General features: G+C 49.4%; 10 protein-coding genes across 10 annotated transcripts; 4 read left to right on the plus strand and 6 right to left on the minus strand.

Annotated features, from left to right (window-relative positions):
- Positions 1-98: 98 nt before the first annotated feature.
- On the minus strand, positions 99-948 carry B0J16DRAFT_328998 (histone-fold-containing protein). Its single transcript, XM_046126279.1, has 3 exons — positions 757-948; positions 381-673; positions 99-329 (listed from the first exon to the last, which is right to left on the minus strand). Exons 1-3 carry the CDS (start codon positions 810-812, stop codon positions 274-276), a joined length of 405 nt encoding a protein of 134 aa, XP_045989373.1. The 5' UTR covers positions 813-948; the 3' UTR covers positions 99-273.
- Positions 949-2,660: 1,712 nt separating this feature from the next.
- B0J16DRAFT_329002 (histone H2B) lies at positions 2,661-3,630 on the plus strand. Its single transcript, XM_046126280.1, has 3 exons — positions 2,661-2,998; positions 3,074-3,145; positions 3,198-3,630. Exons 1-3 carry the CDS (start codon positions 2,836-2,838, stop codon positions 3,374-3,376), a joined length of 414 nt encoding a protein of 137 aa, XP_045989374.1. The 5' UTR covers positions 2,661-2,835; the 3' UTR covers positions 3,377-3,630.
- Positions 3,631-6,247, minus strand: B0J16DRAFT_366910 (uncharacterized protein). The gene is made up of 3 exons (XM_046130108.1): positions 5,683-6,247; positions 4,222-5,590; positions 3,631-4,168 (listed from the first exon to the last, which is right to left on the minus strand). Exons 1-3 carry the CDS (start codon positions 5,831-5,833, stop codon positions 3,718-3,720), a joined length of 1,971 nt encoding a protein of 656 aa, XP_045989375.1. The 5' UTR covers positions 5,834-6,247; the 3' UTR covers positions 3,631-3,717.
- Positions 6,248-7,177: 930 nt separating this feature from the next.
- B0J16DRAFT_259833 (uncharacterized protein) lies at positions 7,178-8,704 on the plus strand (the record flags this gene model as incomplete). The annotated part of the gene is given in 4 exon segments (XM_046123223.1): positions 7,178-7,766; positions 7,819-7,987; positions 8,042-8,299; positions 8,317-8,704. 4 exon segments carry the CDS (start codon positions 7,178-7,180, stop codon positions 8,702-8,704), a joined length of 1,404 nt encoding a protein of 467 aa, XP_045989376.1.
- A 254-nt stretch (positions 8,705-8,958) lies between these two features.
- On the minus strand, positions 8,959-10,674 carry B0J16DRAFT_314060 (uncharacterized protein; the record flags this gene model as incomplete). Its single annotated transcript, XM_046125164.1, has 3 exons — positions 8,959-9,081; positions 9,133-10,501; positions 10,565-10,674. 3 exons carry the CDS (start codon positions 10,672-10,674, stop codon positions 8,959-8,961), a joined length of 1,602 nt encoding a protein of 533 aa, XP_045989377.1.
- Positions 10,675-12,441: 1,767 nt separating this feature from the next.
- Positions 12,442-14,329, plus strand: B0J16DRAFT_391496 (RING-14 protein; the record flags this gene model as incomplete). Its single annotated transcript, XM_046131937.1, has 4 exons — positions 12,442-12,484; positions 12,586-12,753; positions 12,818-13,703; positions 13,742-14,329. 4 exons carry the CDS (start codon positions 12,442-12,444, stop codon positions 14,199-14,201), a joined length of 1,557 nt encoding a protein of 518 aa, XP_045989378.1. The 3' UTR covers positions 14,202-14,329.
- A 1-nt stretch (position 14,330) lies between these two features.
- Positions 14,331-16,841, minus strand: B0J16DRAFT_27494 (pyridoxal phosphate-dependent transferase). Its single transcript, XM_046123690.1, has 3 exons — positions 16,384-16,841; positions 16,227-16,321; positions 14,331-16,164 (listed from the first exon to the last, which is right to left on the minus strand). The coding sequence occupies exons 1-3, from the start codon at positions 16,429-16,431 to the stop codon at positions 14,493-14,495; spliced, it is 1,815 nt and encodes a 604-aa protein (XP_045989379.1). The 5' UTR covers positions 16,432-16,841; the 3' UTR covers positions 14,331-14,492.
- Positions 16,842-17,679: 838 nt separating this feature from the next.
- Positions 17,680-20,154, minus strand: B0J16DRAFT_352537 (uncharacterized protein; the record flags this gene model as incomplete). Its single annotated transcript, XM_046129261.1, has 2 exons — positions 17,680-18,981; positions 19,120-20,154. 2 exons carry the CDS (start codon positions 20,152-20,154, stop codon positions 17,680-17,682), a joined length of 2,337 nt encoding a protein of 778 aa, XP_045989380.1.
- Positions 20,155-24,165: 4,011 nt separating this feature from the next.
- On the minus strand, positions 24,166-25,432 carry B0J16DRAFT_27590 (Alpha/beta knot methyltransferase). The gene is made up of 2 exons (XM_046123720.1): positions 24,801-25,432; positions 24,166-24,746 (listed from the first exon to the last, which is right to left on the minus strand). The coding sequence occupies exons 1-2, from the start codon at positions 25,074-25,076 to the stop codon at positions 24,270-24,272; spliced, it is 753 nt and encodes a 250-aa protein (XP_045989381.1). The 5' UTR covers positions 25,077-25,432; the 3' UTR covers positions 24,166-24,269.
- A 426-nt stretch (positions 25,433-25,858) lies between these two features.
- On the plus strand, positions 25,859-26,757 carry B0J16DRAFT_409334 (uncharacterized protein). Its single transcript, XM_046133080.1, has 2 exons — positions 25,859-26,099; positions 26,166-26,757. Exons 1-2 carry the CDS (start codon positions 25,965-25,967, stop codon positions 26,532-26,534), a joined length of 504 nt encoding a protein of 167 aa, XP_045989382.1. The 5' UTR covers positions 25,859-25,964; the 3' UTR covers positions 26,535-26,757.
- The last annotated feature ends 504 nt before the right edge of the window (positions 26,758-27,261 follow it).

A 27,261-nucleotide genomic window follows, 5' to 3' on the forward strand; every position in this document is an offset into this window, starting at 1 on the left:
GTAGATGTTGCATTGGTTGCTGTTGTACAATGGCTTTAGGCACTGACAATGGCTTGTCGTTCAAGTTGCATGCGAAACATCACAATTGGAAGATAAAGTTGATATTTGAAGTATTCTTATTTCATGACCATAGCCGTGGGGGATTATTGTACAACCCTAACGCGCGAATAAACTGATGAAAAGCAACCGTGTAAACCCTTAAACCGTGACCCCTTTGTCATGACAACCGAAACAACCTGCCATCGCATGGAAAAACAGAACCAAATGACCCGATTACAGCTCCTGGCTCGCGTTCTTACCAGTCTTGCCTGTCTTCTTGGGCAGGAGGTCTATGAAGTGCGTTAGTACGAGTAGAATGCGGGATAGCGCGATGAACTTACTCTGGTGAATGTTGGGAAGGACACCACCCTGGGCGATGGTAACATGACCCAAAAGCTTGTTCAACTCCTCATCGTTTCGGATGGCGAGCTGAAGATGACGGGGGATGATACGGGTCTTCTTGTTGTCGCGGGCAGCGTTACCAGCCAACTCGAGAATTTCGGCAGCGAGGTACTCAAGGACGGCAGCGAGGTAGACGGGAGCACCGGCACCGACACGCTGAGCGTAGTTGCCCTTTCGGAGGAGACGGTGGACACGACCAACAGGGAAAGCGAGACCAGCCTTGGAAGAACGCCTGGAGATAGATGTGAGCTTGAGATCAAATGAAAACGCGACCAGGGTGGCGCGTTTTAAAGTCGAAAGGAGGTAAAGACTTACGATTGCGCGTTCTTGGAACCAGAGGCCTTGCCGCCAGACTTGCCGCCGCCAGTCATTTTGAAAGATGTGTGGTTTGGGGGGTTGTGTTTAAAAAAGTGAGTAGATGAGTCTGAAAGACTGTGAGATGGATGAGAGTGTCGAAGAGCTTGGTTGTGATGACAATTGGTGGATGAGAAGTGGAAGAGATAAACGTTGGCGGGGGACGTAGAGGTTAAGTACTTTTCGCGCGTCAGAGCTCTGATCCCAGATCACTCGCAGCTAGCAACGCGCTTTGGCGCTAGCCGGATGTGGCAAAATTGAGCAGGCAAGCTGTGCATTAAAAAATAAAATCGACCCCCCTGGCGCGCTCGCATCATAATTGGGTCCCTTCCAATTACTCCCCCGGCGAAATAATAAAACCGACTGGGGACCTCTTTGCCCTCGCGCTCGCGCTGCCTTCTTCCCTCCCCAGATCACTTGCGCGTTATTCTGCTCTTGTTTTTGCCCTGCCCGCACCACAAGATTTTTTCGCCCTGGGTTTTCAATCTTCTTCCTGTGTTCATTTTTTTCCTCTGTCCAGAGCGATTTAATGATTGGAGGACACGTCGGGCACTCACAATCAGTACTCTTTTCCGGTACTTTGAGTCTCCCAGGTTTGTGCTCTTTGACCACGTCCATCTCATCTCGTTTGAGCTGTTTTGGTCCGGTTGCTCAGTTGTTGCTCAGTCGACTCCTTTTACGTGGGTTTTTTGGACTTGATTCACCCACCTGGTCCGTTTGAAGTTATTTTTCTGGTTTGGTCTGGACTTTGACCTTTCTTTTTGATACATTTTGGTCCGAAATTCATTCGGTTTTTGAGGTTTGAATCATATTTGACATGTCAAGGCACATCTTGCATCTTTTTTCCTACTTGAACTTGACCCATATCCACCACTTTATGGTGTATATGACCTCAAATCTCTCCAAATTTAGTACTTTAGATACGAATGAACTTCAAATTGGCTTCTTGAACCCCAGATTAAGGCGCTGTGACGTATATAGCATGTGCAGATGGTCCACAAATTGATTTCCCCAGCTTTTTGATATCAGATCTCGTCGAGATCTGTCTCAGGGACGACAACGACGGAGCCAACAGCCCTACGAGACGCGGTCTTCGGTACTCGTACGGCTGGAGAATGTGGAGAGAATCAACGGAACGGGAGCTTCTGGAATCTCGAAGCCGGAAGCCGAGTGGTGATGCGTCGCCGCAAAGACGGGTCGCAGTCCGGAGTCTTGGATACGGAGCGGACGCGTTGATGAGAGCGCGGGTACGCAGAGCAGGGATAGAGAGCCGGACTTGTGCTTGTGCAGAGGGTCCAGAGCTGTTACATGTCTAACTAATATACGGGTTCAGATCTTGTGGATTCAAGGATTATCACGTCAAAATGGAGCGAAACACGATCAATACGACAATTTTATATGATATCTACGATAGAAGAAGTCCATTCAAGCAATACGTTACAACCTGGAAGCATGTATAGGTAAGTGAAGTGATATGTAAAAGGAAAGAAGTGAAAGCGCAGAGGAAGAATGACCCGGGTTGAGACGCGAGAGCTCGGGACGTGTGTGGGTGATGGTGATGGAAGGAGAGAATTGAATGAATGGAGCAAGTCGCGATGAGTGTATGGATTTACTAGACGCGAAAAAGCAGATGCTTGCTTGCATCAAAGATGACGGAAAGGAAGTAGCGGGGCACGATTTAAAGCTGGCAGGGACAACGGGGCCAATTAAAAAAAAGAACCATCATCCTTTTTTTATTTCACCAGCAGCAACGGAAAAGAGGGGCTGGCATGTCCCTCCCCAGCAGCCCAGCCCAGATCACCTCCACCAGCCGCTAAGAGCAAGCACGCGTGCGCACGCCCCCCAGGCAATCAGTAACCCGCTAACACCGACACGCGCCCAGCTACAAAAACCCAACCCACCCCCCGATCTTCTGGTTTCGCCATCAACTTCCATCTCACAACAGCATCTCTTCGCATTACCACAACTACGAGTTCATACTCAACCGAATCAATCAACCACTCAACTTCTTTTTTCACCAAACCTCTCAAATCTCTCGAAATGGCTCCCAAGGCTGCTGACAAGAAGCCCGCCTCCAAGGCTCCCGCTACTGCCTCCAAGGCTCCTGAGAAGAAGGATGCCGGCAAGAAGACCGCTGCTTCTGGTGACAAGAAGAAGCGCTCCAAGTCCCGCAAGGAGACTTATTCTTCTTACATCTACAAGGGTAAGTTCCAATCCGCTTTCAATCGCGCTTTATCGCGTGTCGCATCCAAACGCGTCATACTAACTTTATCTTCAGTCCTCAAGCAGGTCCACCCCGACACTGGTATCTCCAACCGCGCCATGTCCATCCTGAACTCCTTCGTCAACGGTATGTCTACTCGGTCTATTACTTGGTCTACGTGTTCTAACTTCTGGTTCAGACATCTTCGAGCGTGTCGCTTCTGAGGCTTCCAAGCTTGCCGCCTACAACAAGAAGTCTACCATCTCTTCCCGAGAGATCCAGACCTCCGTCCGTCTCATCCTCCCCGGTGAGCTTGCCAAGCACGCCGTCTCTGAGGGTACCAAGGCTGTCACCAAGTACTCTTCCTCGACGAAATAGGTGGTTTGATAGCTTGATTTGTTTTGGGCATTTGGTTTTTCACGCGTGGCATCAGGGTGTCATGAATCTGAGGTTTCACGGGGATCCAGCCCTGTTTTAGGGGCCTCATAATGCGTTACGGATGGTTTTGTTTTTTATCCTGGGGGCAATGTCTTCACACACGGGCAACGGGGTTCGCGGTTGTACAATAAACATCGAGAATAGGGTCTCGATAAATTGAATTCGTGCACATTAGCTTTGCGTCCCAATCCTTTCTATTGTTACATGTGTTGCCTTCCAATCGAACTCTCACAATCTTATTTGCAGTGCTGGTGAATGTTATTCGACTCTAATCATTACATCTAACCCAGACCAGCTTTGGATCGCTTCATTGTCTGCGTCACAGGCTGCATGATGCCTTTGTTATCCGTTGCGCCCAGCGCCGTTCCCATACTCCAACCCATTTTCTCCAACATAGCTCTTCCACGATTCTCAACGCCAAGTTCGGGTGCTGCACCGCCAACAACCTCACCATCCTGGTATGTGGCAGCTGCGACAGAGGTCCCGCCGCGAACGGGCGGCAGTCGCTTGCCTTTCTTACCTTTCTTATCTAGACGTGGGAGATATTTCCGGTTGACACGGTTAAAGGCCTGATCGAATGTTGCTTCAACAAAAGGGAGTGTGCGTCCTGTTCGATATAGCGTCGGTCTTCGTTGGTCGCCTTTACCTATCGATTTCGACTTGATCTTGAACTTGTTCGCTAGCTCGTGTATTATTTTGCGAGCATGGTTGTCCATCGGGGGCAAAATGAGCCTGATAAGTGTAAGTTAACTGCATTGGCTTTGCTAGGGGGGAAGGGGACTTACTGGTCGTCTCCACTGATCATAAATGTTCGCATTTCATCTCCAACTTGTTCCATATTCATTCCATCTGGATATTTGACGCGAAGATCATCGGGATTGGCCTTCTTGCCCAGCATGCCAAGGGCACGCATCTCCTCTCTCTGTCTCTTGCGCTCCGACTTCTTAAGTCGGTCGGTCTTCCAGCTCGCTTGGAGCGTTGCTTCCAATTCGGAATCAGATAGATTGAAGTTGATTTGAGCTCTCGCTTCTTTGCCCTTGCGTGGGCGCAGACTAGGACGATCCCAGTCCATCACGTCGAAATCATCAACAAGCATTTGCTGCGCTTTTGTCTTCTTGGTGGACTCATCGAATTCCGAATCTGAGTCACTCAGAGAGTCTCCAAAATTTACATCATCCATCCCAAGGTCATAGCCCAACTCATGGCCAGCAATCAATCTGGCCAGTGTCTCGTCGTCAATCTCGCTGGGCATGTCGTCTCTGTTCGTGGCTTCGAGATCCTCCTCTGACTCTTCGTCCGACTCATCCTCGTCGGGTTCGTTCTGATCGTCGCCGTTGGCGTCGAGTGGTTCAGACATCTCGCTATCATCATCCGAAACCATCCCCCCCTGAATCAATTCTTTAAAGTACTCGTCCACATCAGTGTTCTCTTTCAAGTTAGCAATGTAGTCGGCAAGGATGGCATCCTCTTCTTCTTTCACACGATCGATTTCTTTGCGCTTATCACGCTGCTTCTGCTTCTTATCCTTCTTCGTAGCTTTCTTATTCCGTGCTAGTTCTGTGGGTAGCTCGGGTGCTGGCGATGGTGCCGAGGGTGTAGGCTCGGTGGTGATAGCTTGTTCAACAACTCGAATTTCTGCTTGCATCTGCACCATGTCGATAACAGGTTCAGGTGCAGGTTCGGGCTTCCTTGGGGCGCCTCGACCCTTGAAAAGTATGACCTCGTCGCTCGAGGTGCTGCTTCTCGAGGAAGGTCGGTCGGGTATTTCCACGGTTGGTTTACCTTCTCTTTCCTGCGATTGATCCCCTTTCAGATCGAAGAAAAAACATGGCGCATCAGGTGTGTCATCTTTGGGGATGTTTTTCGTTTGGATAGCTTCCTCCAAATCATCCGGTCCTATGAGCTCATCCTCTCCGCTTCCATCGGCGTCCTCTTGCTCGCTGTAGGGGTCGGCTTCTTCTTCGACTTGTTGATTTATCTCGGTTGTTTCTGGCTCTTGATTCCCCTCGTCGATGATGTCCTCGAGCAACTTCAGCGGTTCACTAGGGCCAGCGCTCACAAAAGTGACTGGTCGTAACCGCAAGCTAGAATTTCCCCAAGCTGAGTGATCATGTTGCGAGGTCGAGCGGGCTTCGTCGGCGAGTGTAAATCCAACTGCGGCGTGTTAACTCTGCTTAATTCAATCATGCACGTCTGGCTCGGCGATGCGCTCTGCGTCGCCAATCCGACATCTCAGTAGCCCTTACCACTCTCGTCTCTGATAAAATTGACTCGTGGTGGCGTAGATGAATAATTTCCACGACCGCGAAAAGATCCTCTTCCCCCACGACCTCCTCGGCCGCCCCTGGTGTTCTTTGCGCCACGGGGCGCGGGAGCTCCCTTCTTGTTTCTAGCCATAGTGATTAGGAGAAGGCACGCTTCATGATGCGCAATTGTAACAGCGGGATGGGGCGATCAGTGGTTAATATACAGATAGGTCGAGCGCCCTAAAATTTGGGCTGTTTGATGGACGGGTATCAGTACTGTACAGAGCTTTGTCGATGGCAAACAAGCGAGTCACCCCGCCGTGGACTTTCTTTGCTGCCAGTCTGTGGATTGGTCCGGAAGAAATTTGGTGGAGTTCCGGTTTCTATCGATAAGTGTCATGGAAGCCTAGGATAGTGTTACAGTGAAGGCGATGTGGCGTTGCATGCCCATGTTCGGCGAGTCTAGTGTTTGAAACTGAACAGGGATCAGCAGGCAGTTGCGGGCTGCGGTACGTACCGTGAATCATCATCACGGCTTCTGTTGGTATAGGGTGGGAAAGAGCAACCGGACATCAGAAAATCAATATTCACGTTTCTCAACCAATCTTGTGTTGACTCCTTCCGATCATGTCGCTTATCTGATTGAGACTCATCACTTGAATTTTCCTTCTGTTTTTGGTGACTCCTTAACCACGTATCATCTAAGTGTTGCTGTTTACTGTTTTTTGCTGCATTCTTCATGAGTCTTGGTGAACTTTCTTATGAGATAGCCTACACTTATTCGATCATACCACCTTTGTAAGATTGTCTCCAGTAAGGTTAGCCATCGTGAAAAACGCGTTGCTCTACGTGTAAAGTCATATACCGATTAAGATATGATCTTGAATGAGCCATTTCCATCTATGATTGTCTATAAAAACTCGAGCTCAGCTCTTCATCTCATACCGAGATTCTGACGTCGAGGCGTATCACGAGTGGCCCGTGCACCTGTTTCCATATCGCGTGCGTAAGAGTCCCACTCTTGTCGCAAAACCCACCTCAGGCGGTCTCTCCCTCTCCAAGGGGGTATCAGAAAGGGAAGCTCGGGCATGATAGGAGAAGAGATAACTAAACCACTTCTCTGCTGTACAGCCCGTCGACTAGACTGATTAATATTGACTCCCGTGTTCTCACTATCGACCTTTTCTGTCATCCCTGGGGCCCTCCACTTCCTCCCGCTAAGAGTCACAAGCTGTTGGTATCCCCCGCCGCCCGCCGGCCCCAGCTGACTCCCCACTGAACTGCTGCTAGAGGCAGTCAGGACCCTGTTGCCCATCTGCCCACGTCCCGTAGGCTGCCTTAGGTTGACTGTCTGCTGCCTCTCAACCTCAAAGTTGCCTCTTTGTTGAGGAACTATTACCGCCTGTATATCCTGTACTTATGTCATTTCGGTTACATCCATCCAAACAAATAGATACGCAGATGGTAGTTTGATATATTACAACTGCCTGTCAACATGGAAAGAGCCATGGCCAACGTTGACCTAGGACCGTATCGACGAATCGTGCAAATGTTCTGGGACCCTGAGCCTACCAACGATGTCGCCCACGATCAACCAGTCTGGTGTTTAGGACGCTCCTATCGGATCAGCGATAGGAAGATCCCCAAAGACGATGACCACGAGCCACAAACTCCTCCATCGGCGCCAAAGGTGGAAGCTGAAGCTGAAGCTGAAGCTCAAGAAGGTCCCGAAATAGCTCGACCGCCCAACCCACCAACAAATGCACCCGCCACACCTCCAGACTCGACATCGAGCAGTTTCTCATCATCACTAGCATACGATGACCCGGCAAGCGACGGAGGATGGCCAAATGGCTTTATAAACGACTTCGAATCCAAGATATGGATGACGTACCGATCCGAGTTCGAGCCCATACCCCGATCAACGAACCCACAAGCTACATCTGCATTGTCGTTATCCATGAGACTTAAATCTCAACTTGGAGATCAGAGTCCGTTTTCTTCAGATAGTGGATGGGGATGTATGATACGATCAGGACAAAGCTTACTTGCAAACGCCATAGCCATGGTTCGCTTAGGCAGAGGTAAGTTCAAGTACCGACCACATAGTTCTGTCGCATGCCTAACATATGAAAGATTGGCGCAGGGGAGAATCAATAGAAGAAGAATGTCGCATACTCAAAGACTTCGCAGACGACCCGAGAGCCCCCTACTCTATCCATAGCTTCGTTCGGCATGGCGCCAGCGCTTGTGGTAAATATCCTGGCGAGTGGTTCGGGCCCTCAGCGACAGCCCGCTGCATACAGTATGCAAATCATCCACCCACCAGCTAAGGTCAAACTGACAGATATGCTTACAGGGCATTGACCAACTCCCATGAATCCTCAATCAGAGTCTATTCCACGGGTGAAGGGCCTGATGTCTACGAGGACGAATTTATGACGATTGCGAAACCGTCAGGCGAAGATTTCCACCCCACGCTTGTGTTAGTAGGAACTCGACTGGGAATTGATAAAATCACACATGTATATTGGGAAGCTCTTATTGCAGCTCTTCAAATGCCGCAATCTGTAGGAATCGCAGGGCAAGTACTACCCTCCCATCACACGCATCCATTGTACTGACAAGGCGCAGCGGTCGTCCATCTTCGTCCCACTACTTTATCGGCGCGCAAGGATCTTTCCTCTTCTATCTTGACCCTCACCATACACGGCCAGCTCTTCCATACCACGAAGATCCCGCTGAATATACAAGCGAAGAAATCGATTCATGCCACACCCCTCGGCTGCGTCGCATCCATGTCCGTGAGATGGACCCAAGCATGCTGATAGGATTCCTGATCCAGAATGAAGACGACTGGCAGGAGTTGAAGCGAAGAGTTAAGCATGTGCAAGGCAAGTCAATCATACATATAGCCGAGCGAAACGCAGTTCTCGGAGGCTCAAGCGAGGGCCGGGAAAGCGCCATTGATGAAGTTGAAACGTTGAGCGATGATGATGCGGATACCATTCATGAGGCATAGGGTTGGGTTGGGTATAGGGCTCGGCGTTTTGGTATATTTGTATGCAGCCGGTTTTACTGGACAGGTAGGCTTGTGTCCTTGGTATAGACGATGAAATTGACATGAACGAATTTTCTTATGAAGTTCAATCTTCCCTCGACGCATCGAAATGGTTTTTAGGGGCGTCTCGTCCGGCGGCTGTAGCTCGAATCGGTGCATTCGTATTGCGCGGTAGATGATAGCACACGGAACGTATCCCATCCGTGCGAGATCGCTCATCGTTTCTTCTTCTTACCACCACCAGTTACTGTTTTTAGTTCAGCATGTCCCTCGTCACGGATGTGCGCGAACATCTTGGTCCTGGAAGTAAACGACTCCCCACAGACTCCGCACACGGGCTGTGATATTTGTGAGTATATAACAATGAAGTTACAGTAGAATCAACGTACTGTAGCCTCCTGCTGTGTTTTTGCAGCTGCGGCCTTCTTGTCACGCTTCGCCTTCGCTTTTCCAACCTTCTTGCCTTGCGCTGGTTCGTCGACAGATAAATCTTGAACAGATGCAGACAAATCGTCTTCGTTATTTAAGTTATCTTCCAACTCGAACTTATTGGCGGAAGCTATTCTCTCTTCGACAACGTCTCTTGGTGCATAATCGGTGTCGTCTGAAGCGTCCGCAGAATCCGCAGGTGTTGACTCATACGAACCATTTTCTGCAGGCGGCGCCGCCTGATCAACAGGGGAAGTCTTAGTTGAGGCAGCGTCTTTCGTACTCTTCTCGTGTTCGACGTCTTCGTTCTGGTCGACCTTGCCTGCGGTCTTTTGACTAGGTGATGATATCTCGTCAAGCTGCAACTCGGCACCTTCGCGCTTCATCTGTCGCCGCAGTTGCTGGACCGCCTTGATGTGCTTCTTACTCTTCTCGTGTGCTTCAAGTTGCTTCTCGCTCTTGAAATTCTTGTTGCACACAACGCACTCCAAAATCTCGACCTCGGATTCCTCCTCAGACTCGGAGAAATCACCTTCTGCTCCATTGTCGTCAGAACGGGTTTGCGCCCACTCGGGTACTTCAAAAGAAGCCATGCGCTCCTGGTTTGCAGCGCGCGATCGAGCGGCTTGAGCAGCAGCAGCATTGCGCAGTGAAGTCTGTCGCTCATCATGTGTTTGAGAATTGGGAATGTATCGAGGATCGCGCTTTCGTACAAAGCCCACCAAGAAGTTGACAGCATCGTTGAATTCTCGTATGGCATCGTCGCGCATCTTCTTGTTCTCCTTCTCCATCAAGCGACGCACGCGGCGATCAGGGGCGTCAGAGAGACGATATTTGTCTTTCCAAGCAAACGACTTGACTGTCGAGAAGCCAGCCCATGCGGTATAGAAGGGTTTCACAACATCCTCATAGTCGTCATCTGAGGAACCAAAAGTTGGGTAGTCTCGTACATCGAGGTCGTCGTTGTCCGCAGCAACCTCCTCCTCCAAAGCCAGATGCTCGAATGTCTCCCTGCAAATTCCATAGAAACCTGTTGGTTCGTCGTCGAAAGGTACAGCGGCGTTGAACTTGCGGATCAAGCTCATTATCTCCTCGGCGGAGGTAAGTCGCACATTTCGGAAGGTAGTGGGATTTCCGCCGTTCTCTTCAGCATCTTGGCCGCTCAGGATGGCGTCTCGGTGCGAGTCGTACCATGCTCTCTCTTGCGGGTCGGACAGGATCTCGTAAGCGGTCTGTACTTCAGCGAAACGGCGTGTAGCAGTTTCGACATCGTTGTAGTTGCGATCGGGATGAAGTTCGAGAGCTTTTCGGCGATAAGCTTTCTTGATCCTGTGTGAGGGCTGTCAGTGACAAGAGACAGGACAGAAAGTAGCTCAGTATGAGGGGGGTTACTCGTCATCTGTAGCTGAGCGTTCAACGCTTAGCAGTTCGTAGTAACATGTCTTTGCAACAGGAGTAGGGCCACCAGCATTGGAGCTTTCGGAAGATTGTTGGGCACCCATGGTTACTTGGTAGAGCAACGCGGGGCCGTGAAATACAGTATAGTTGAATAGGTAGGTGGCTTGTATCTGGAGCAGTAATTTATTTCTATAAGTCACTTGAAGGAAGCTGTGTGGAAGGAGGGGCATCGCGGGGCAAAATATTTATCTCCGCTATTTATTTGATGGGCTTCTATTGATTTTCTAGAATTTACAAAATCATGTAAGCTCATTCGCTGCATTCGAGCGGGTATTTTGCTTGTACGCCGTATGATTCATAAAGAGTCATTGAAGCAATATCGCTACTCATATGTTGACCGATGGATGTTTATTGTAGTACTTGATTTATTTTGGTACAAGTTTGATTCTGTATGTGACGTCTTCTGTCTTCTTACTTACCTACCTGCCACCATTACAACTTCTCGAATTTCTCTGTCTTTAAGGTTCCAGTCGGAATGACAAGGGTCTCTCTCTGTCAATGTCAATGGTCTTTTTTGGTTGTCACTTTATCTTACAGTGCATGGATAGAAATTCATGATCAACAGCGACTTTCCCTTTTCCCATCAATGCATTATGCAGTTCTTACGCCATTATGAGATGAACAACACCACCGAATGAACGAGGCTAATTGCGGTGTCAATTATGAAACCAAGGCTCCTGCTTTAAAGAAAAATCTCTGCATTCATCAATGATTTACTATGGAATATTGTACAGTCCTGTATAGGACAATTCTCATGCGCCAATAACGAAGCGCATATCACACACGAGGTTGAATGGAATGAACTAGTTGCACTGGTGATCATCGAGCTAAAGACAGAGCACAGACAGAGTTCGTGATAGCTTCCAGCCCTGGTCTTGTACATACAGTAAGTGGCTTAAGGGTACTATGACTGTGATTGTTCTTTAGCTGGACTTGGCTCTTTTGGATTCATTCATTACCTTTTGAGGACATTTGCATCATCAGCGGAAGCAATCAATTAATCAATCAATCATCTGACCATTTTTGGCCCGCAGAATGAACCAATAGAAATGTGAGAGACAAAAAATCAGCCCCAGTCTCGACTCATCTTTGAGAATTTCGTTTCGGTCAGCGAAAATGGACTGACAAGCTGGATACTCGTGTCGTCTGATTCATGCCTCTGTACCAAGGTAGTTGAGATGCTCTAACTCTACTATTTGCCGGCACGACATTGCCGAGAATCCACTCTACAGACGTCTATCCGTACTTTTCAGGGAATAAAAGAAGAAAATGATGGAAATCGGTACAGGATTTGAGTTGCCGATATTTACTATACGTGGGCGAGTCTGAATCGAGTAAAGTACATACCCTGGTTGTCGAGATCGATCTTTTTTTATCCACCCACGAGGTCAATCAATCAGTCAGTCAGTCACTCAATCAATCAATCAATACTCCTCCTCCTTCATGTACAGATCCAGATCCAGATCCAGGTCCAGCCTAAGCCCAAGTCCGTTCACGCGGCGCATTTTCGTGACTTGATTCCTTTTCTTTTCTTTTATTGTTCATTCATTCCTCCCTCACCATCTTTTCCTTCCTTCCCACACACATTCTTCTCTCCCGTCACCTTTTGCGACATATTAATCCTTTGTGATTATGCTCTCCAAGCCTTAGACCTCTTTATTGCTTTCCCTGTCGAGTATTTCCAGCCCCTGTCCTAGGCAGGCATTTTTTGCCACCGACTGTCGCCTACCTACCTAATACTGCAACTGGTCGCGTGCCTCTCATGCCAATAGACTAGACCTCGAATTCGGCGCAGCATCAGTTTGGCAGCCATGAAGTTTGGTCACGATTTTAAAGAATCTCTTCGGGCTCAAGGTTTGTCTAAACCACCCATCATGGACTTGATTTAAATACACTGTCAAGTCAAATTGAGACTTATTCATGTATCGTATCTTGTTCTGACCAAAAATATACAGACTTTCCCGCTCATTGGGTTGATCATGCAATTCCTTACAGTCAACTCAAGAAATGTCTCAAGAAAGTCGCCCGAGAGCTGCATGAACTCGGTCTTGACCCCGAGACGTTACGCGAGCTTCTAAACCCCGACGCAACGTCCCCTGTGGCTCTGAAGTATAAGCTCAACGGTATGAACCCGGTACCTCCAACGGTTTCCCCCTCGCATCAAAACTGACTTTGACTTTCCCACAGACGGTACAGATTCACATCTGCGTCCGAAACTTACCGTCCAGGTCCATCTTCAGGATGGCGTACCTATTGATGCTTCGCTTGCACCCAACTCGCGCGACTTTCTCAACAAGATTGCCATTAATCTGCCCCAGAACCAATGGTCGCATTCGCAGTCAACCGACAAATCGCAAACCTTGAACGTTGTTGAAGACGCCACAGCACCCGATACCGTCACGGAGACTGCCGTCGTACCGTCCGCCGAAGCCATCGATGCACTTACCAACGAAGCAAATGAGAAGCTCGCCATTTCACTCGCCGACGAGAAGGTCAACATCTCCAAGGAACCAACAATCGACTCGGAGCAGAACGAACCCCCCGTCAAAACTCCCCAGAATGGTTCCGACCAAGTTTCGCCCGCTTTGACCACAGCCGATGCGACCACGGGGACCTACGAAATTATTGAAGTCCCTCTCACCTTCGATGCCGAGTTCTTCGAGATGCTCCAGAGCGATGTGAACCATCTGGATGCCTTGCAATCAGAGGAAGAGAAGACCATGACTTCGGAGATCGTTGCACTTGGAAAAGAAGTCGAGCAAGTGGTGAAGCCCAAACGGTTTTCCAGGACTGACCTGGCACGTTGGCGACAAATCTTTGAGCTTTACTTGGACGCTGAGATCTTCTTCGCTACTCACGAGCAGGATCATGGTCACCGTACAAGTCAGAAAGCCTTGAAGCAGCTAGAGTGGTTCCAGGACCAGGTTGCCAAGCAGCACCTGGTTCAGGACTTCAAGCTCCCCGAGAGTAAGGTGGCCTTCACTCGCTTCATCAACTTGAATGCATCTCTTCTCAAGAACATGCAGTTCCAGGAGCTTAACAAGACTGCTGTTGCGAAGATCCTCAAGAGTAAGTAAAATAAGAACAAGGACTAGACATGCTGCGTTACAGTATTGACCTTCTACCAGAATTTGATAAACGAACAGCGTTAGGCGTCGCAAGAAAGTTTCCTACCGTGGTACACTCCGACAAGCTCCTAGCGGGCACTATTGCTCGGGACGTCTGCGCACAAATGTCTCAAGAGCTTGTTTCCAAGGTCCCCCAGCTCAACGATTATCTTTGCCCTGTCTGTTTCTCGGTAGCATACATGCCCGTGCGTCTAGACTGCCAGCATGTTTTCTGCATCCGCTGCGTCATCAAGATCCAGCGCCGAAAGGAGAAGCATTGCCCGCTATGCAGGGCTGATGTTGTCCTGAAAGCTTCCGCCATGAACCTCGATTATGAACTTCAGAAGTACATGAAAAAGTACTTTGCCAAGGAAGTCAAAGAAAAGGAGAGGGCAAATGAGATTGAGCGTGGTATTGAGGATTACGGACCTGGCTATGTGCACCAGGAGTGTTGCATAATGTGAGCTCTTGAAAGCTCTGGCATACGATACGACACGACACGACACGAATACCATTACTATCACGGCATTATTAAGCGATTTAGAATTATCATAGACTTCGAAATTGGCAATGTGAAAAGGCCAGGTAAGTTCCTCACTATCTCTATCTACAGTCAACCATGATGGACTTGGCTAACCAGTTCCTTAGCATGCGGTAAATTACACCTTCGTATAATGGCACATAGCATCATCTACATAGACAAATAGAATCTAGTGCGAGGTAACCCGGCACTTTTATTATTTCTTCATCTGATATCAGTTTGTAACTGTGACAGCCTCGGCCGCTTTCAAAGCGTCCGTGAATATACCCCCAAGCTCAGTAGTTTCTTCCAATCCAACACTGACACGAATAAGATAAGGGTCGACGCCAAATGACTCAGCCCAGTCCAGCTCCTGGTAATGCGCCAGGAGAACATAGGGCGATGCCAGGGTAAAGTTGGTTCCCAAGCTGGGCCCCTTAGCGAGGGGTAACGCATCGAAGAAGGCCTGGGCATACTCCTTACGCTGGAACACGACAGACAGTAGACCACCGTATCCTCCATCGGGGAGTCTGACCTTTTCGTAATGTGTTCTGGAATCATTGCATTTGGGATAGTAGATTCGCTTGACTAGAGGATGGTTTCGTAGCACCTCGCAAATGGTGTCAGAGTTGGCGTTGATGCGTACCACTCGAGACTCATAATCGCGACTGTTTCTTTCCATGAAGACGACATCCTCGGGCCAGTAGTTGTCCTCGTAAATCTCCGCCATGGTTGTCTTGAGTGTGCGGTAATATTTGCTGTCAGGGTTAAGTACAAGACCTCCACCCATAACATTTGAATCACCCGAGAAGATCTTGGTCAGACTGCTAACGACAATGTCTGCAGCCGGCAGGACGTTGATATTGGCAAATGTGCCTATCGTTTCGTCGACTACAACTGCGAAATCGTACTCATCGGCAAGCTTACGGATGCGAGTAAGGTCAGGGCATGTCAAAAGGGGGTTTCCAGGAAACTCGCAGAAGAGGCCGAGGTATCGCTCGCCCTTCTTTAGTCGTTCCTCTAGGTCATCAAGGTCTTCAGGCGACGCATGTCCATAAAAGAGGCAACCGGGACCAAACTTTTGGAGAATCTTGAGTGTATCGACGTAGGGGAAACCAAAGTTGATACTCTGGGCTGGCTCTCTCGCATGGAGCAGAGCACGGTGGGCGTTGAAGATGGCGTTCATGCCAGCAGGGTAAAGATAGACGTCTGCCTCTTCGAGGTTGGGAATACCGCGATTGTTGGATGTCATGGCTGGTAGCGGACCGTTGTTCATGTCTACTTCGTGAGCCATAGCACCCGCAATACGTCTGCGAATTGCAGACTTGGCACGCTCGACCATGGATAAGTCAAGGTTTCTACCAAAACGTTCCTCAAGGAACCGCGAGCTCTCAATCGACTCCACAGGGGTCTCCGGGGAAGGTTGCTTGGGTGTCGTGGGCACTGGAGAAGAGACACCATCGATTGAACCAGGACGGGTGTAGCGTCTTGGGCCGCGGAAAGGTCGGTTCTGGGCAGCCTCAGGAGGAGTCCATGTGCGAGTCGTGGGAATGAGAAGATCATCCTTGAAGAGGCCATGGCAGAACTCGGCACGTCTGCTGGAAGTGCCCTCACCAGTGTGCTGCCAGAACTGCTTCGCAATAGGAAATACCTCAGAGGGGTAAATCACGGCTGAGATGGTGGAAGTGAGCTTCTTCAAGACAGGCGAGAGCTCCTTGGACTTATCAAGAGTGAAGTCAATAATTCGAACCTGGCTCGCCAATTCAGGGGAGATTCGCTGGACGATGAAATCCAGACATCGCTTTGCTACTCGCGATGTAGGGAAGAGCATAGCCTGCTGACCAGGGCTGCCATAACGATCCACGATTTCTGTGGCGAAAGCCTGGATGCCTTTGTGAACAAAGAAACTGTTTGATAGCGAATTGTAAGTAAGAATGACATGGATAATCGTTTATGAGGTATGGCTCACCGAGGGTAGCCTGTTGTCATACGCTTCACAACCCAGTCTTCACCCTCTTCATATCCAACATTAGCCTTCCAAGTTGGAAGGGAGACACTAACAGCCTATAGTAGCGCACTTGGTCAGTAAATGTGTTTTAATATTCCTATTCCAGAGATCAACTCACATGTGCTGTGTCCGGAGGAATAGACTCGCCCAGGTCAATCACAGGCATGATGTTATCCTTATGAAGACGGGAATACAAAAAGATAAGTGGAGGGGACAAGATAAAGAAAGATAGACAAAACTTAATCTGTATCTGCTAAGATCTGGTATCTCGGAAAATAAGTTTTATATAGGTGCATACAACCAGAACAACTTTTTTCTTTGAATTGGTGGCGTTGTGGTTGGATGAAGAAGAAAAATGGCCGAGAACCGGAGGAGACCCTGTACGTGTACAGACAGCACTGTATGAGCCATAGATAGCCAGAGGATTAGGCCCCAAATCTGGAGAACTATCCTAGGTCAGGATACTAGTCTAGTGGGACAATTGACTCGACTCGTCAAGGATACTAACATAGGTAAGGTAAGGTAAGGTAACTTGGGGGAAGTTTGTTGATTGACCAATACTCTACTCTCTCCGAATCCCGGGGCTAAATGTTGTCATTCTTCCCCTCTAACCTCCTTGAGGCTATCACGTCCTGGACAAGGCAAGGATAAAGAGGAGAGATGACGATATTTAGACCCGGACGTCGGAACAATCCCATTACAGTAACATTTTACCAAACACAAAGACTCGAGGATTATCTTGTTGTGACTCCGTCCACTTTGACCCCCACATTCAACACCAACGATATTGGAGTATCACAAGTGGGTTGCATCCTCATTGCGGCATATTGAGTGAGGGGTTCTTGGACTAACTCAGCATGAGGTGCGACGAGGATATGGTCTCGTTGAGAACGGTAAATAACGCGGCAATAGACTGCAGTGTGCCCATGCCCTCTTTCTGTATTGTGTGTTTGTAGTGTCTTTCTAAAGTGCTTCCTCCAGTATATATGTCTTTCTTCTCCAATGACCCCTTTCCTATGTCTGGTCGTACCATAGCCGAAGCTCATGGTATAAAACAAAACTGCTATGTTTCCAATGCAATTTACCCAAGGAAAGTAGAAATGTTGAATGCAAAGTCACTGCTCTTCAAGGGCCGGAAAATAGCACCCTTGAACTTAGCAGATACCAGTAATTTCATAAGAACGCCTCCTCCGATGCCGAAGAAACGAAAAACACATCAAGTCGGCTCGAAACCCAACTCTCAACAAGAAACTCATGTAGCTCCATATCAAATGCATAACCAAGGTACCGCCCATTCCTCCATCTCATTCTGTTAAACCAGTCGTGCGTCGCTTTCTATCTGCCCATCAACTCGTCAATCATGTCGTCTAATCACCGCTCGTGGAAAATCGCATTGTGTCGTCATCGTATATCTTTATCGTATCTTGCGGCTCCGCCTGCTTGGTTTCATCCCGACACAGCTGATACTGTCGCTGGGAGCAACACTGACCATGTCGTCGTCCCAATCAGCGTGACTACTCCCAACGCCACTCATTGGCAGATTGACATCCCGAGCAGATATGTAGCTTTGAGGAGGCTTGCCTGGGAAGCCCATGTGTTGGTATTCGGGTCCACTGGCCCTTCGAGTGTCGTACCGGCTTCGGGCTTGACTCCTTGGCATCATATCATCAGGTCCATCGTAGAAATTGGGGTCCAGAGGGATTTCGGGGGCGTCAGGCACCTCGGGTACCTCTGGGGCTTCCATGATATCATCCTCCATCTCAGCACGCGACGATCGACGAGGAGCTCGCGAAGAAGGGCGTGATCGAGTGGAAACATATGTTCGCTCATCATCATACGTGGGCCGATGACCACGAACAACTGATCGCGATGACTTGGGTGGCCGGGAACCTGCGTGACTCTGGCGGTCGCGATCGTCGTACTTTCGACTGGAAGGCGCCTCGCTTCGAAGATCATCGGCCAACACGACAGACTTGCTACGGCTGACGCCTGCCTCGCTTCGTGCCCGCATACTTCGAGGCTTCTCAGTCACAGGGGGTCTTGACGAGCGGCGGCTTCTTTCAAAGCCTTCTTCCTGAGGTGGTCGTGACGACCTGCGACTGCGCCTATCGTAAACGTCACTAGGTGGAGGTCTTGATGTACGACGACTCCGTGGCTCGAAGTCATCATCGGGAGCTCTTGAAGTATGACGACTGCGTGTTTCCACATAGTCATAAGCGTCTTCGGGTTGCCTTGATGGACGTCGACTTCGGGTCGTCTCATACCCTTCATCAGGGGCCTCACTCGGCGATCGAGCTCGAGAAGCAGCAATGCTCCTTGCAGTACTCTTTGTAACAGTCCTCGTGCTTGGAGCAGCGCTCTTTGCAGCAACGCTTCTAGCCGTGCTCTTGGCTACACTGCGGGTTCTGCTCCTGCTCCTACTCCTGGCTCGAGGGTCAGAGGCCCACGGGTTCTCTTCGTTGTAGGGCTCCTGAGTAAGATACTGTATTTTGCGGGGCGGTGGCTCATCCGGAGAGTCTTCACTGCTATCTTCCTCTGTATACCCTAGATTACGAGGTGGGTATGAGTTGTGATGAGACATCTTGCGAGGCGCGTAGTCATTCTGCATATTGTGTTGGAATGGATAGCCTTCTGGGTACACATCTGGGGGTGGGAAGCCACCATGACCTCGATAGGGCAATGCCTTGGGAGGATATTGCGAGGCATTGGGAGGAAACTGTGAAGGATTGGGGGGATATTGTGAGGCATTAGGAGGGAACTGCGAAGGATTGGGGGGATATTGTGAGGCATTAGGAGGGAACTGCGAAGGGTGTGGAGGGTAGTGCGAAGCATTGGGAGGGTAATCGCCGTATACGGGTCGGCGGTCGTCAGTGTGCAGTTTGTGCGTTGGGGCTTTCTCGGGAAAGGTCGAACGTCGGGGGAGCTGGGGAGCCTGGGCATCGTATTCCTGTCTGGGTTTTCGTTCCCGTTCCTTGGCCGCATGACTTGCGAAACCGTATGTGAGAGCTGCACCAGCAGCGGCAACTCCAAGAATGGCGCCCACGACCGTAGTGGTACTGAGACCGTTGTTGTTGGAGCTCTGGCGGGGAGAGACAGATACCGGTTCGTCTTCTTTCTCGGGTTGAGCGGCGGCACGTTGAGCCATCTCGGCAGCTGTGACGGTGTTAGGACCGTGTTTGGCGGGAGATTGACGGGGCTGGAAGGGTGGAAGCCCATCAATAGAAGAGGAGGACGAACGAGCGGAAGCGACAGGTTGAAGCTGTGGCTGTGATAAGGAGCGATTCCTGGTATGAGTCTTACGAGTTGTGACAGTTGTAGTTGTATAAGTCGAATGAGTGGCACCGTCGTAAGTCCATTCGACTACTCGACCGTAATAATCCCGAGGACAGGTAGGTTGGCGGTAGACGACCTGGATAGTGTTGCCGTCAAGGTCACGAATTGTTGCTCGCCTTGGAGTTTCACCGCCATCAATACCTAGACGAGGCTTGGGGCTGGGACCGCCGGGATAGATTGGGTCACCATCGGTCTGGACGGCCAGCCACGGATTTGCGGTAAGAGCGGTCTCGTGAAAGTCGACGACCTGTCCGGGGGATGGTACCGCAATGACAACGGTGGAATTCCTAACGGGATCGAATGGGCGAGACACCTCACGGATTTGAAGTACTGGCTGGGGTCCTTTTATTTCCTCTCCACGTCCGTCGGTCAGGGCTTGGCGATGCTTGCCTCCAGTCTTGGTAACGCCAGCTGTAAGTCCGTAAGTAACAGTCCCGACGGATGAACTTGGATCCCGAGATTCGTTCAAGAATCGCAAGCCAACTATCTGAAGAATGGCTGAGTAGAAAGACGAGGACGATGCCAGATGCGACACCTCAACAAACGGTACCGTCATGGTCTCTTATAGAGTCTGTGGAATAGCCAGGAACTTCCGATCGGCTGCCTGCTGTGAGGTACCCGCTCGGATGCCTTGGCCGAAAGTTTTTGGAGTTACTACAGAACTCCAAAAAACTCAGGAAGAAAACAAATAAATGGTCTGCTCGTGCTTGACTGGTCGAGCAGTGCGTGTAAAAGAGAGGCGGGGGGCTGGTGGGGAGACTGGAATATCGGTCAAGACTGATGATGAGTAATGATGAAACAAAGCAGTAGAGCAACAACCCCAGCTTGGGAAGGAGCAATTAAAAAAAGGAGAGAAGAAAAAAAAAAAGAAGACGAATTAGAAGGGGAAAAGCCGTAAAGAAGAATGATCCAAGGAGTATTAACAAGTACAGCGAGGCAAGCAAATAGTTGGCCAGGTGAGGTGGCGGAGTGGATGAGAGAAGGCGGTCGAGAATAAAATGGTAGGGATTGAGAAGCGACCAAGGCAAGAACCAAGGCGTAGAGAATCCGATTCGGTGCCCTGAGCCTGACTGACAGGAGATGAGGTGAATGAGTTGGCGAGCTAAGGTAAGGTAAGGCAAGGTGAAGTATCCGTAGTGTCGTGCGAAAAGAAGGACTGGGAGGGATCAAATGGGTCCGTCCTCTGGAGTGGCCTAACAAAAAGTCGGGGTGGTGAGTTGTCTGTTCCTTAGTCGGTCAATTCCTCGCTTGCTTGCTGCTATGTTTTGTTGCTGCTGCTGATGCTTGACGCCCAATTTTGTGTCAAGATGGAATACCCAGGTTCAAGATGCGAGATAATCAAGGGTACACAAAGATCGATTGGTACCCGAGACTGAGAACAACCCTCGTGATTCCAGACGAATGAGTCAATATGAGGATAGTCTCCAGACTTGGGCAGAATGGATAGGTATTTGACAATAAATGGAAATACAAGGTCGCTGAGCTGAATACCGTAGGTACCTAGGTAGGCGCTTTAAGCGAAGACGACAGACAATAATGTCCAGTGGGAAACACCGTCTTGTCTCGTCTGGTCTCGTTGACTGCTGAAAGCAATTGCTGCAATTGCTCAGAGAATCCGGGGACTAGAGACTCTAAAGACTGAAAAAGAAGAGGGACTCGAGGAGAAGCGAAGAAAGAAGAGAGAAGAAAAGGAAGATCAGCCGGGAGCCCTCTCAGAATGGTGTCGTGAGGGCGGGTTCTAACTGAACTAATGTTAGCAGGTACCTGACCCAGGCTCTCTCTCAAGCCACGACGAGTTCAGTCTCACTGATGGGATGGCTCAGGTGTCTCGTCTCAGCCAACCCTCCCGCTGCGTCTCATAACAAGTCAACGACCCAGTTCTGCACCTCTTGTGACAGTGGCTCTGTGACTCGTTGACATCTGACCCTCTTGGACCCAGCCCAGTACAGCCATGCTACCATAGAGGGGTAGATGGATGCTAAAAAATACTGGACATGCCCTGGTTCATTCTCATCCAAGTTGCTTGAACATGGATCCATTCACATCCATTATATCATCCATGGCATGGATGCTAAATGAAATCACAGCGACTACAAGACCTAAATTCGATAGAGATCTGTAGCTGTAGGGGATTTCTGTGTTGTGAGCTGTAAAATTATGCATTTGTGCATTATTAGACTTGGACATGTGTGAGTCAAGGTAGGCACGTAGTACACATTGCCGTCTTGGGTTAAGAGCCGGTCCACTAGCCCCGCGCCATCCGGCAGCACCCGCTCATGATCACCCCTGAACCCTTCAAAATTCTGAACCAAAAACGGATAGCATGTGTTTAGTTATTAGTGAATTAATTGAGTCTATTCACCCACTGCTCTTTGAGTCAGACCTTGGTGGTGATAAGACCAAGATTCCGTCTCTTCACCTGAATAAAACATGCCGTACGCATGTTGTGGGAACATCATGTGCCATCCTTGTAAGGACTTGTCCTAACTCGGTACCTGCAGCTAGAAGGAAGGGGCAGTCGACATGGTGCGATAAATGGGTGGGTGAATGGGTGGGCAGCTACAGTACTAAGCCAAGCCAAGTTCCATGCCTCTTGTCGCTACCTACCTACCCTACTACAGTACCTACTGTTTCATCAGTCACTTATGTGAGCTTCCTGTATTGTCCTCCCTGGTTTAGAATTCCCTCGTGACAGTACAAGTTACAGTGGAATACAAGCACTAGAAAATACACAATAACCTACCTCTACATATCTAGGTACACATACGGATCAGTATACAGAGTAGACACTGATAGGTTAGTAGCAATGACACATTTCGACTCTGTACATACCTGGTTGAGCATTTCAAACTTGCTGTCTCTTTTATATTTAACTACAGAAACAGCTAAACTAATGCAGTGCATAGACTTCCTTCCTGTGCTCGTCCCGCCCATGCCAATTGTTTGTTTGGCCATGACTACCACATGGCTGACCAGAGTCTTGCTTTTGGGCATCCAGGGCCACGCGCTATTCTCCTCTCAACATAGTGTGCTGTCGTAGTTATGACTTCTGCGTCCTCTCCTATACTGTACGATCATCGGAGAATAGCTCGTGGATACCCGTATTGGCCCAATGACTCCCGGCCACCGATGCGTGACCACGTCAAGCCCAGCGGCTGGACTCACGGCCGCCGGCTTGATCCACCGTACATCCACCGGCACTCACCCCCGGCCTGTACCGGGGCTCTGAATTTCCAAGTCTTGTTAGGTTTCTCATACTGAGAGGTTAATTTAGGACGAAGCCCTTGCTGCTCTCTCGCGACAGCATTTGTCTACAACCAGAATGAATACTCCAGCGACGACATGACCATTATAGTAACCGGATCGCTTTCGGGGAGGCCTAAATTGTGGAATGCATAATGCGATGCATGTGCATATCACCCAGGCCTGGCGGTCTAGAGCTCAGACCTGGCCCAAACTTGTAACCAACCTCCTGGTTATCGTCTCCTTCCTAGCCGAACATTCTTCCATTCTTCGATCCTTCGATGCATGATGGATATTTAACACCGATATTTTCTTTCCAGCTCTGCGTGGGGTCATCGCGCCGAGAACTCCCCAGCTTACTACCTACCCACCAATGATCTGATCAATCAAAATATGAAAGAAACCGGCCCGCCTATTTGCTACAGATACTACATCCAAGAAATAATTCCTTCTAATATGTGACAGTTGATAGTGGTAAATACCATCTTGGCGTTTGAGGTAGGTGAGTGTTGTACTGGCGTAATCCTCCATCATGTCTCCACGCCTGCCATGTGTTCGTCCATCACTTCTCTTCGCCTTACTTCCTTCTCTTCTCTTCTTATCGTCGGTAATTTTGGACGTACGAGACCAACAGAGTGCGGGGCGATTTGGTGCTACACCAACCCCATTCTAGCCGCATGCGCATGCGCATTCGCGGCTGCGGCGGGCTTAATTCACTTGGTGGCCTCAACCTCGGAGACGTGTTTGGTTTGGATGCAGGGCCTGGTTGATGTTTGTTTGGTGACACACGTGTGTGCACTTATTCGCTACCTATGGAATACTTCCCATCCCGTTATCCTCCAACATATACATATTGTCCTTTAACTGTCAAGCGACTTGTCTGTCCGTCCGTCCATGTTGGTGTCGCGGTGAATTGTCCAGCCATGAATCAGACCACCCCGATCATGACCCTGCCATGCCCTCAAAGCTACCACAATACTCCATAAGTACCGAGCCCAATCATATTGTATCCCCAACTCATCTCAAACATAACCTAGATGTCATCTTATCCAGGGGATGTTGTTTGATTAGATCGGTAAGTAGTAAAGACGTGCATGTCTGATCCAGAATCAACTTGACATGGTAGCTCTCAAATAGTAAGAAGCAAAACAGAGCAGACTCGCTGAGCAACAGAAAAGAAAGAACAAAGAGGGAAGTGTGGACCAGGTTGAAATGGCCCATCAAGACGACATTCACGTCTTGGACCCGATGTTGAACGCCCCATGTTTTGGTTGCAAAAACAAGCGACAGCGAACACCCCAGGCATTCCAAGTTACCGCCGAACCGTTCTGCCCCCAGCGACGATGTTGTATCGCCGTTGGGCGAGCCGGCATTTGGCGTCCTTCGCAACTTCGGTCCCTCGCCGACGTTATTGAGGATGGATGGGTCTTACATGATGTCCCAGACATCCTCAGCAGCGTGGCAGAACTTGCTGCAAGCAACACTGGCAGACAGAGAGAAGTTGCTGATGGAAATCTTCTCGTCCACCATGGAGTCGGCGAAGTTATCCTCACCCTTGGCCATAGCACCGACGAACACGCAGATGCTGTCCTTGGAATCCACAGACTCGACATACTCACGAACCTTGACCAACGGCGCATCGAAACTCAGAGTAACCTTGCGGCAGTTGGGCGGCAAGTGGTCGGTGATGGGGTTCTGGATCACCCGGAGCAGCTTCTCGTTAGAGTTGGTGGAGCGGATAGACAGGCGGTGCAGAAGCTGAACCATGAGACCGGCGAAGCGCTTGAATGTTCGGGGAATACGGACTGAGGGAGAAACCTCAATCAAGACGCCCTTGGCGGTATGGATGTAGATCTGGAGCTTGCCAGCCTTGTTGATGGGCGAATCCAGGAGGGTCAGTAGACACTAAGAGAAATGGTCAGCATGTTGAATGCCGACTCAAGAATTCAGAGTTGAAACCTGATGGGTGATGTCGGGACGCGCATCGCTAATGTCCCGATTCATCTTACGCATAACACCGATGTGCTCATCGCTGTTGAGCAGAGAGTACTTATCCTCACGGTTGCGGCTAGTACCGCCGTGAGAAGCCTTGTAGGTCTCAAGACTAGCATTGGACAGGACAACGATCAGGCGCTGAGAGTCCTTGTCGGTGGGAGGGATGGGTGTGCTCTGCTCGGCAACCAACTGAGGAAGCGAGGGAGGAGGAAGAGACTGAGTGCCTATAGTTTCCGACATGTCAATGGTCGCTCTGGAGTTGTGGCAGGCGTTGCGTGTTCTTGGTTCTTACGAGGTCGCTTGACTCCAGCAGTTCGACGCTCGGGCGAAGACATGATGAAGAGAAGAAAAAAATAAAGAGGAAGTGGGGGTTTGTAAAGTTTTGACGTTGGTAGCTCGAGTTTGTCTCAAGCAAGCCACACAGTAATGTAAGTAGAAATATATGGATCAGTGACCACGAAATAATTCAACTGTCAGACGAAGATGTTTGCGTTTGTTTTCGAGAGAATGTTTGTCGCGTACAAGCGAAGAAGGTAAGGAAGGATTAAATCTCGTCTAAGGGAAAAAAGCGGCAGGTGGTAGATACGGATACGGATGGTCCCTCGACTGACAAGGTGTTAGTTGAACCCTCAGGCCAAGCCAAATTTTTGTAGTGCCCCCACATGTTCCGATATCCACGCACAGTCTGCGGGTCCCGGTCCCCGACGGACGGACGGCCTTTCGGAGCATGTACGTACTATCAGTAGGAAAGTATGGGAAATAGACATCTTATTATTCGGGACATGCCTCCAAGAATACCAGCGTTGTATCAATGCCATAAACCATCTGTTGTCTACCAGTTACTTCAATAATCTGTACAGTATTCGTCTAGACCTTGCATGCGTGAGGATATCGTGAGTCGTGTGAGGTCTTTCGAGCCAATCGAACGAGCGCAACCCCCCAGTAACCTTACATAATCACTCTACAGCAGCATACTCAAATCCCATTGGCCACCAATTTTTAGATGTGAGCCTTTGCGAGCTGGGGATCCAACATTTGAGCATCACATCAAGACAATCGACCGCCGACGCTTCAGGCCTCCTAGACACTCGGGTACATACTCAATTGAAGACAAGAGGCATCGGAACCATGTCTTCCCAAGTCGCCAAGGCCGCGCGTCGCGTTACGCACGAGCTTCATGGTGTCGTCGTCTCTGCTGGTCTTATGGAAAAGACTGTCAAGGTTCGAGTCGGCGGCCAGAAGTGGAATAAGATTGTCAACAAGGTGAGAGACCCTGTTTGATGCGGTATATACAAAAATGGGTATAATGGGCTGACATATTCTTACCAGTGGTTCGCCGACCCCAAACATTACCTTGTCCACGATCCGAATTCATCCCTACGAACTGGCGATGTCGTTTCTATTGTCCCCGGATGGCCAACCTCCCAACACAAGCGCCATGTTATCAAAGAAATAATTGCTGCCCACGGGGTTCCTGCGCATAAACGCCCACCTGTGCCTACAATGGAGGAGAGAATAGCGGAGTATGAGGCTAAGAAGGCTGCTAAGGATGAGCGGAGAGCAGCGAGACGACAAGAAGAGGAGAACAAGAGACAGGAAGAGAAGCGACTGGAAAACGAATCGAGGGAAGCTAGACGCCTGGCCTGGGAGGCTCAACAAAAACGCAAATCGGAGACCTCAGCAAGCGATGTCGACTGAACTTACCAAAACTTTACATCACGACACATGATCACGGCTATCTCTGATGGTGGAATAGGAATGGATAATGCTGGGCAGTTCCTATATGAGGCATGATAGGGATATACCGGCTGAGCCAATAGCCAGACCCTGTATGATATATCGAGGAGAGCTACACGGCGAAAAGGGGGCATTCAAACCAACTGTACCATTTGTAACATATAAAATGACATACTATACATCCAGCCCGTTTACAACTCCAATACCCAGACCCCAATATCTACTGTTGGGTCCTGTTCCATGATACTCCTGAGTGTATAATGTACCTGTGCCTTGTGGTCGCATGCTGTATACAAAGACATAGTGCAATCTATCCACCTCGTTCTCCAAACTCTTGAGCCCAATCCTCATATTCCTTTAAGCCAGCTTTACTAACACTGGGTCTAATTGTTGTCAAACTTGCTTGAAAGTCAAGCAGCTGAATTGGTCGAATCTCATCCATCGTCATATGTAACAATGCTTCTCCCAGAGACCGCAATGGCCCCATGGCTGCATCCTTAGCCAACGCTGTGATGTCTGAGCCCGAAAACCCTGTAGATATTGGTCAGCTGTTTATTCCTTTTCCTTGATCCATGAAAGATCACATACCGTCCGTCATTTCAACCAATTTGAGGATATCCTCATTGGAAAGGTCATGTTTTTGTTGTCCTAGCAAAGTTCGGAGCTGCGTCTCACGAGTTGTTGGTTC

The sequence above is a fragment of the Fusarium flagelliforme genome (genome assembly GCF_020744385.1).
Source record: "Fusarium flagelliforme strain FIESC 12 MPI-CAGE-AA-0113 chromosome Unknown B0J16scaffold_1, whole genome shotgun sequence".
Taxonomy (NCBI): domain Eukaryota; kingdom Fungi; phylum Ascomycota; class Sordariomycetes; order Hypocreales; family Nectriaceae; genus Fusarium; species Fusarium flagelliforme.

What these genes read in the sequence shown, in the direction of transcription:
- B0J16DRAFT_328998 (XM_046126279.1), bottom strand. Translation starts at nt 812, where the DNA reads ATGACTGGCGGCGGCAAGTCTGGCGGCAAGGCCTCTGGTTCCAAGAAC. An exon ending in GGTTCCAAGAACGCGCAATC is followed by an intron (nt 674 to 756) that starts GTAAGTCTTTAC and finishes ATCTATCTCCAG; the next exon opens with GCGTTCTTCCAAGGCTGGTC. An exon ending in CCTTCCCAACATTCACCAGA is followed by an intron (nt 330 to 380) that starts GTAAGTTCATCG and finishes CGCACTTCATAG; the next exon opens with ACCTCCTGCCCAAGAAGACA.
- B0J16DRAFT_329002 (XM_046126280.1), top strand. Translation starts at nt 2,836, where the DNA reads ATGGCTCCCAAGGCTGCTGACAAGAAGCCCGCCTCCAAGGCTCCCGCT. An exon ending in TTCTTCTTACATCTACAAGG is followed by an intron (nt 2,999 to 3,073) that starts GTAAGTTCCAAT and finishes CTTTATCTTCAG; the next exon opens with TCCTCAAGCAGGTCCACCCC. An exon ending in CCTGAACTCCTTCGTCAACG is followed by an intron (nt 3,146 to 3,197) that starts GTATGTCTACTC and finishes CTTCTGGTTCAG; the next exon opens with ACATCTTCGAGCGTGTCGCT.
- B0J16DRAFT_366910 (XM_046130108.1), bottom strand. Translation starts at nt 5,833, where the DNA reads ATGGCTAGAAACAAGAAGGGAGCTCCCGCGCCCCGTGGCGCAAAGAAC. An exon ending in TTTTATCAGAGACGAGAGTG is followed by an intron (nt 5,591 to 5,682) that starts GTAAGGGCTACT and finishes AACACGCCGCAG; the next exon opens with TTGGATTTACACTCGCCGAC. An exon ending in ATGATCAGTGGAGACGACCA is followed by an intron (nt 4,169 to 4,221) that starts GTAAGTCCCCTT and finishes TACACTTATCAG; the next exon opens with GCTCATTTTGCCCCCGATGG.
- B0J16DRAFT_27494 (XM_046123690.1), bottom strand. Translation starts at nt 16,431, where the DNA reads ATGCCTGTGATTGACCTGGGCGAGTCTATTCCTCCGGACACAGCACAT. An exon ending in TTCCTCCGGACACAGCACAT is followed by an intron (nt 16,322 to 16,383) that starts GTGAGTTGATCT and finishes GCGCTACTATAG; the next exon opens with GCTGTTAGTGTCTCCCTTCC. An exon ending in ATGACAACAGGCTACCCTCG is followed by an intron (nt 16,165 to 16,226) that starts GTGAGCCATACC and finishes GCTATCAAACAG; the next exon opens with TTTCTTTGTTCACAAAGGCA.
- B0J16DRAFT_27590 (XM_046123720.1), bottom strand. Translation starts at nt 25,076, where the DNA reads ATGTCGGAAACTATAGGCACTCAGTCTCTTCCTCCTCCCTCGCTTCCT. An exon ending in GTCCCGACATCACCCATCAG is followed by an intron (nt 24,747 to 24,800) that starts GTTTCAACTCTG and finishes CATTTCTCTTAG; the next exon opens with TGTCTACTGACCCTCCTGGA.
- B0J16DRAFT_409334 (XM_046133080.1), top strand. Translation starts at nt 25,965, where the DNA reads ATGTCTTCCCAAGTCGCCAAGGCCGCGCGTCGCGTTACGCACGAGCTT. An exon ending in GGAATAAGATTGTCAACAAG is followed by an intron (nt 26,100 to 26,165) that starts GTGAGAGACCCT and finishes TATTCTTACCAG; the next exon opens with TGGTTCGCCGACCCCAAACA.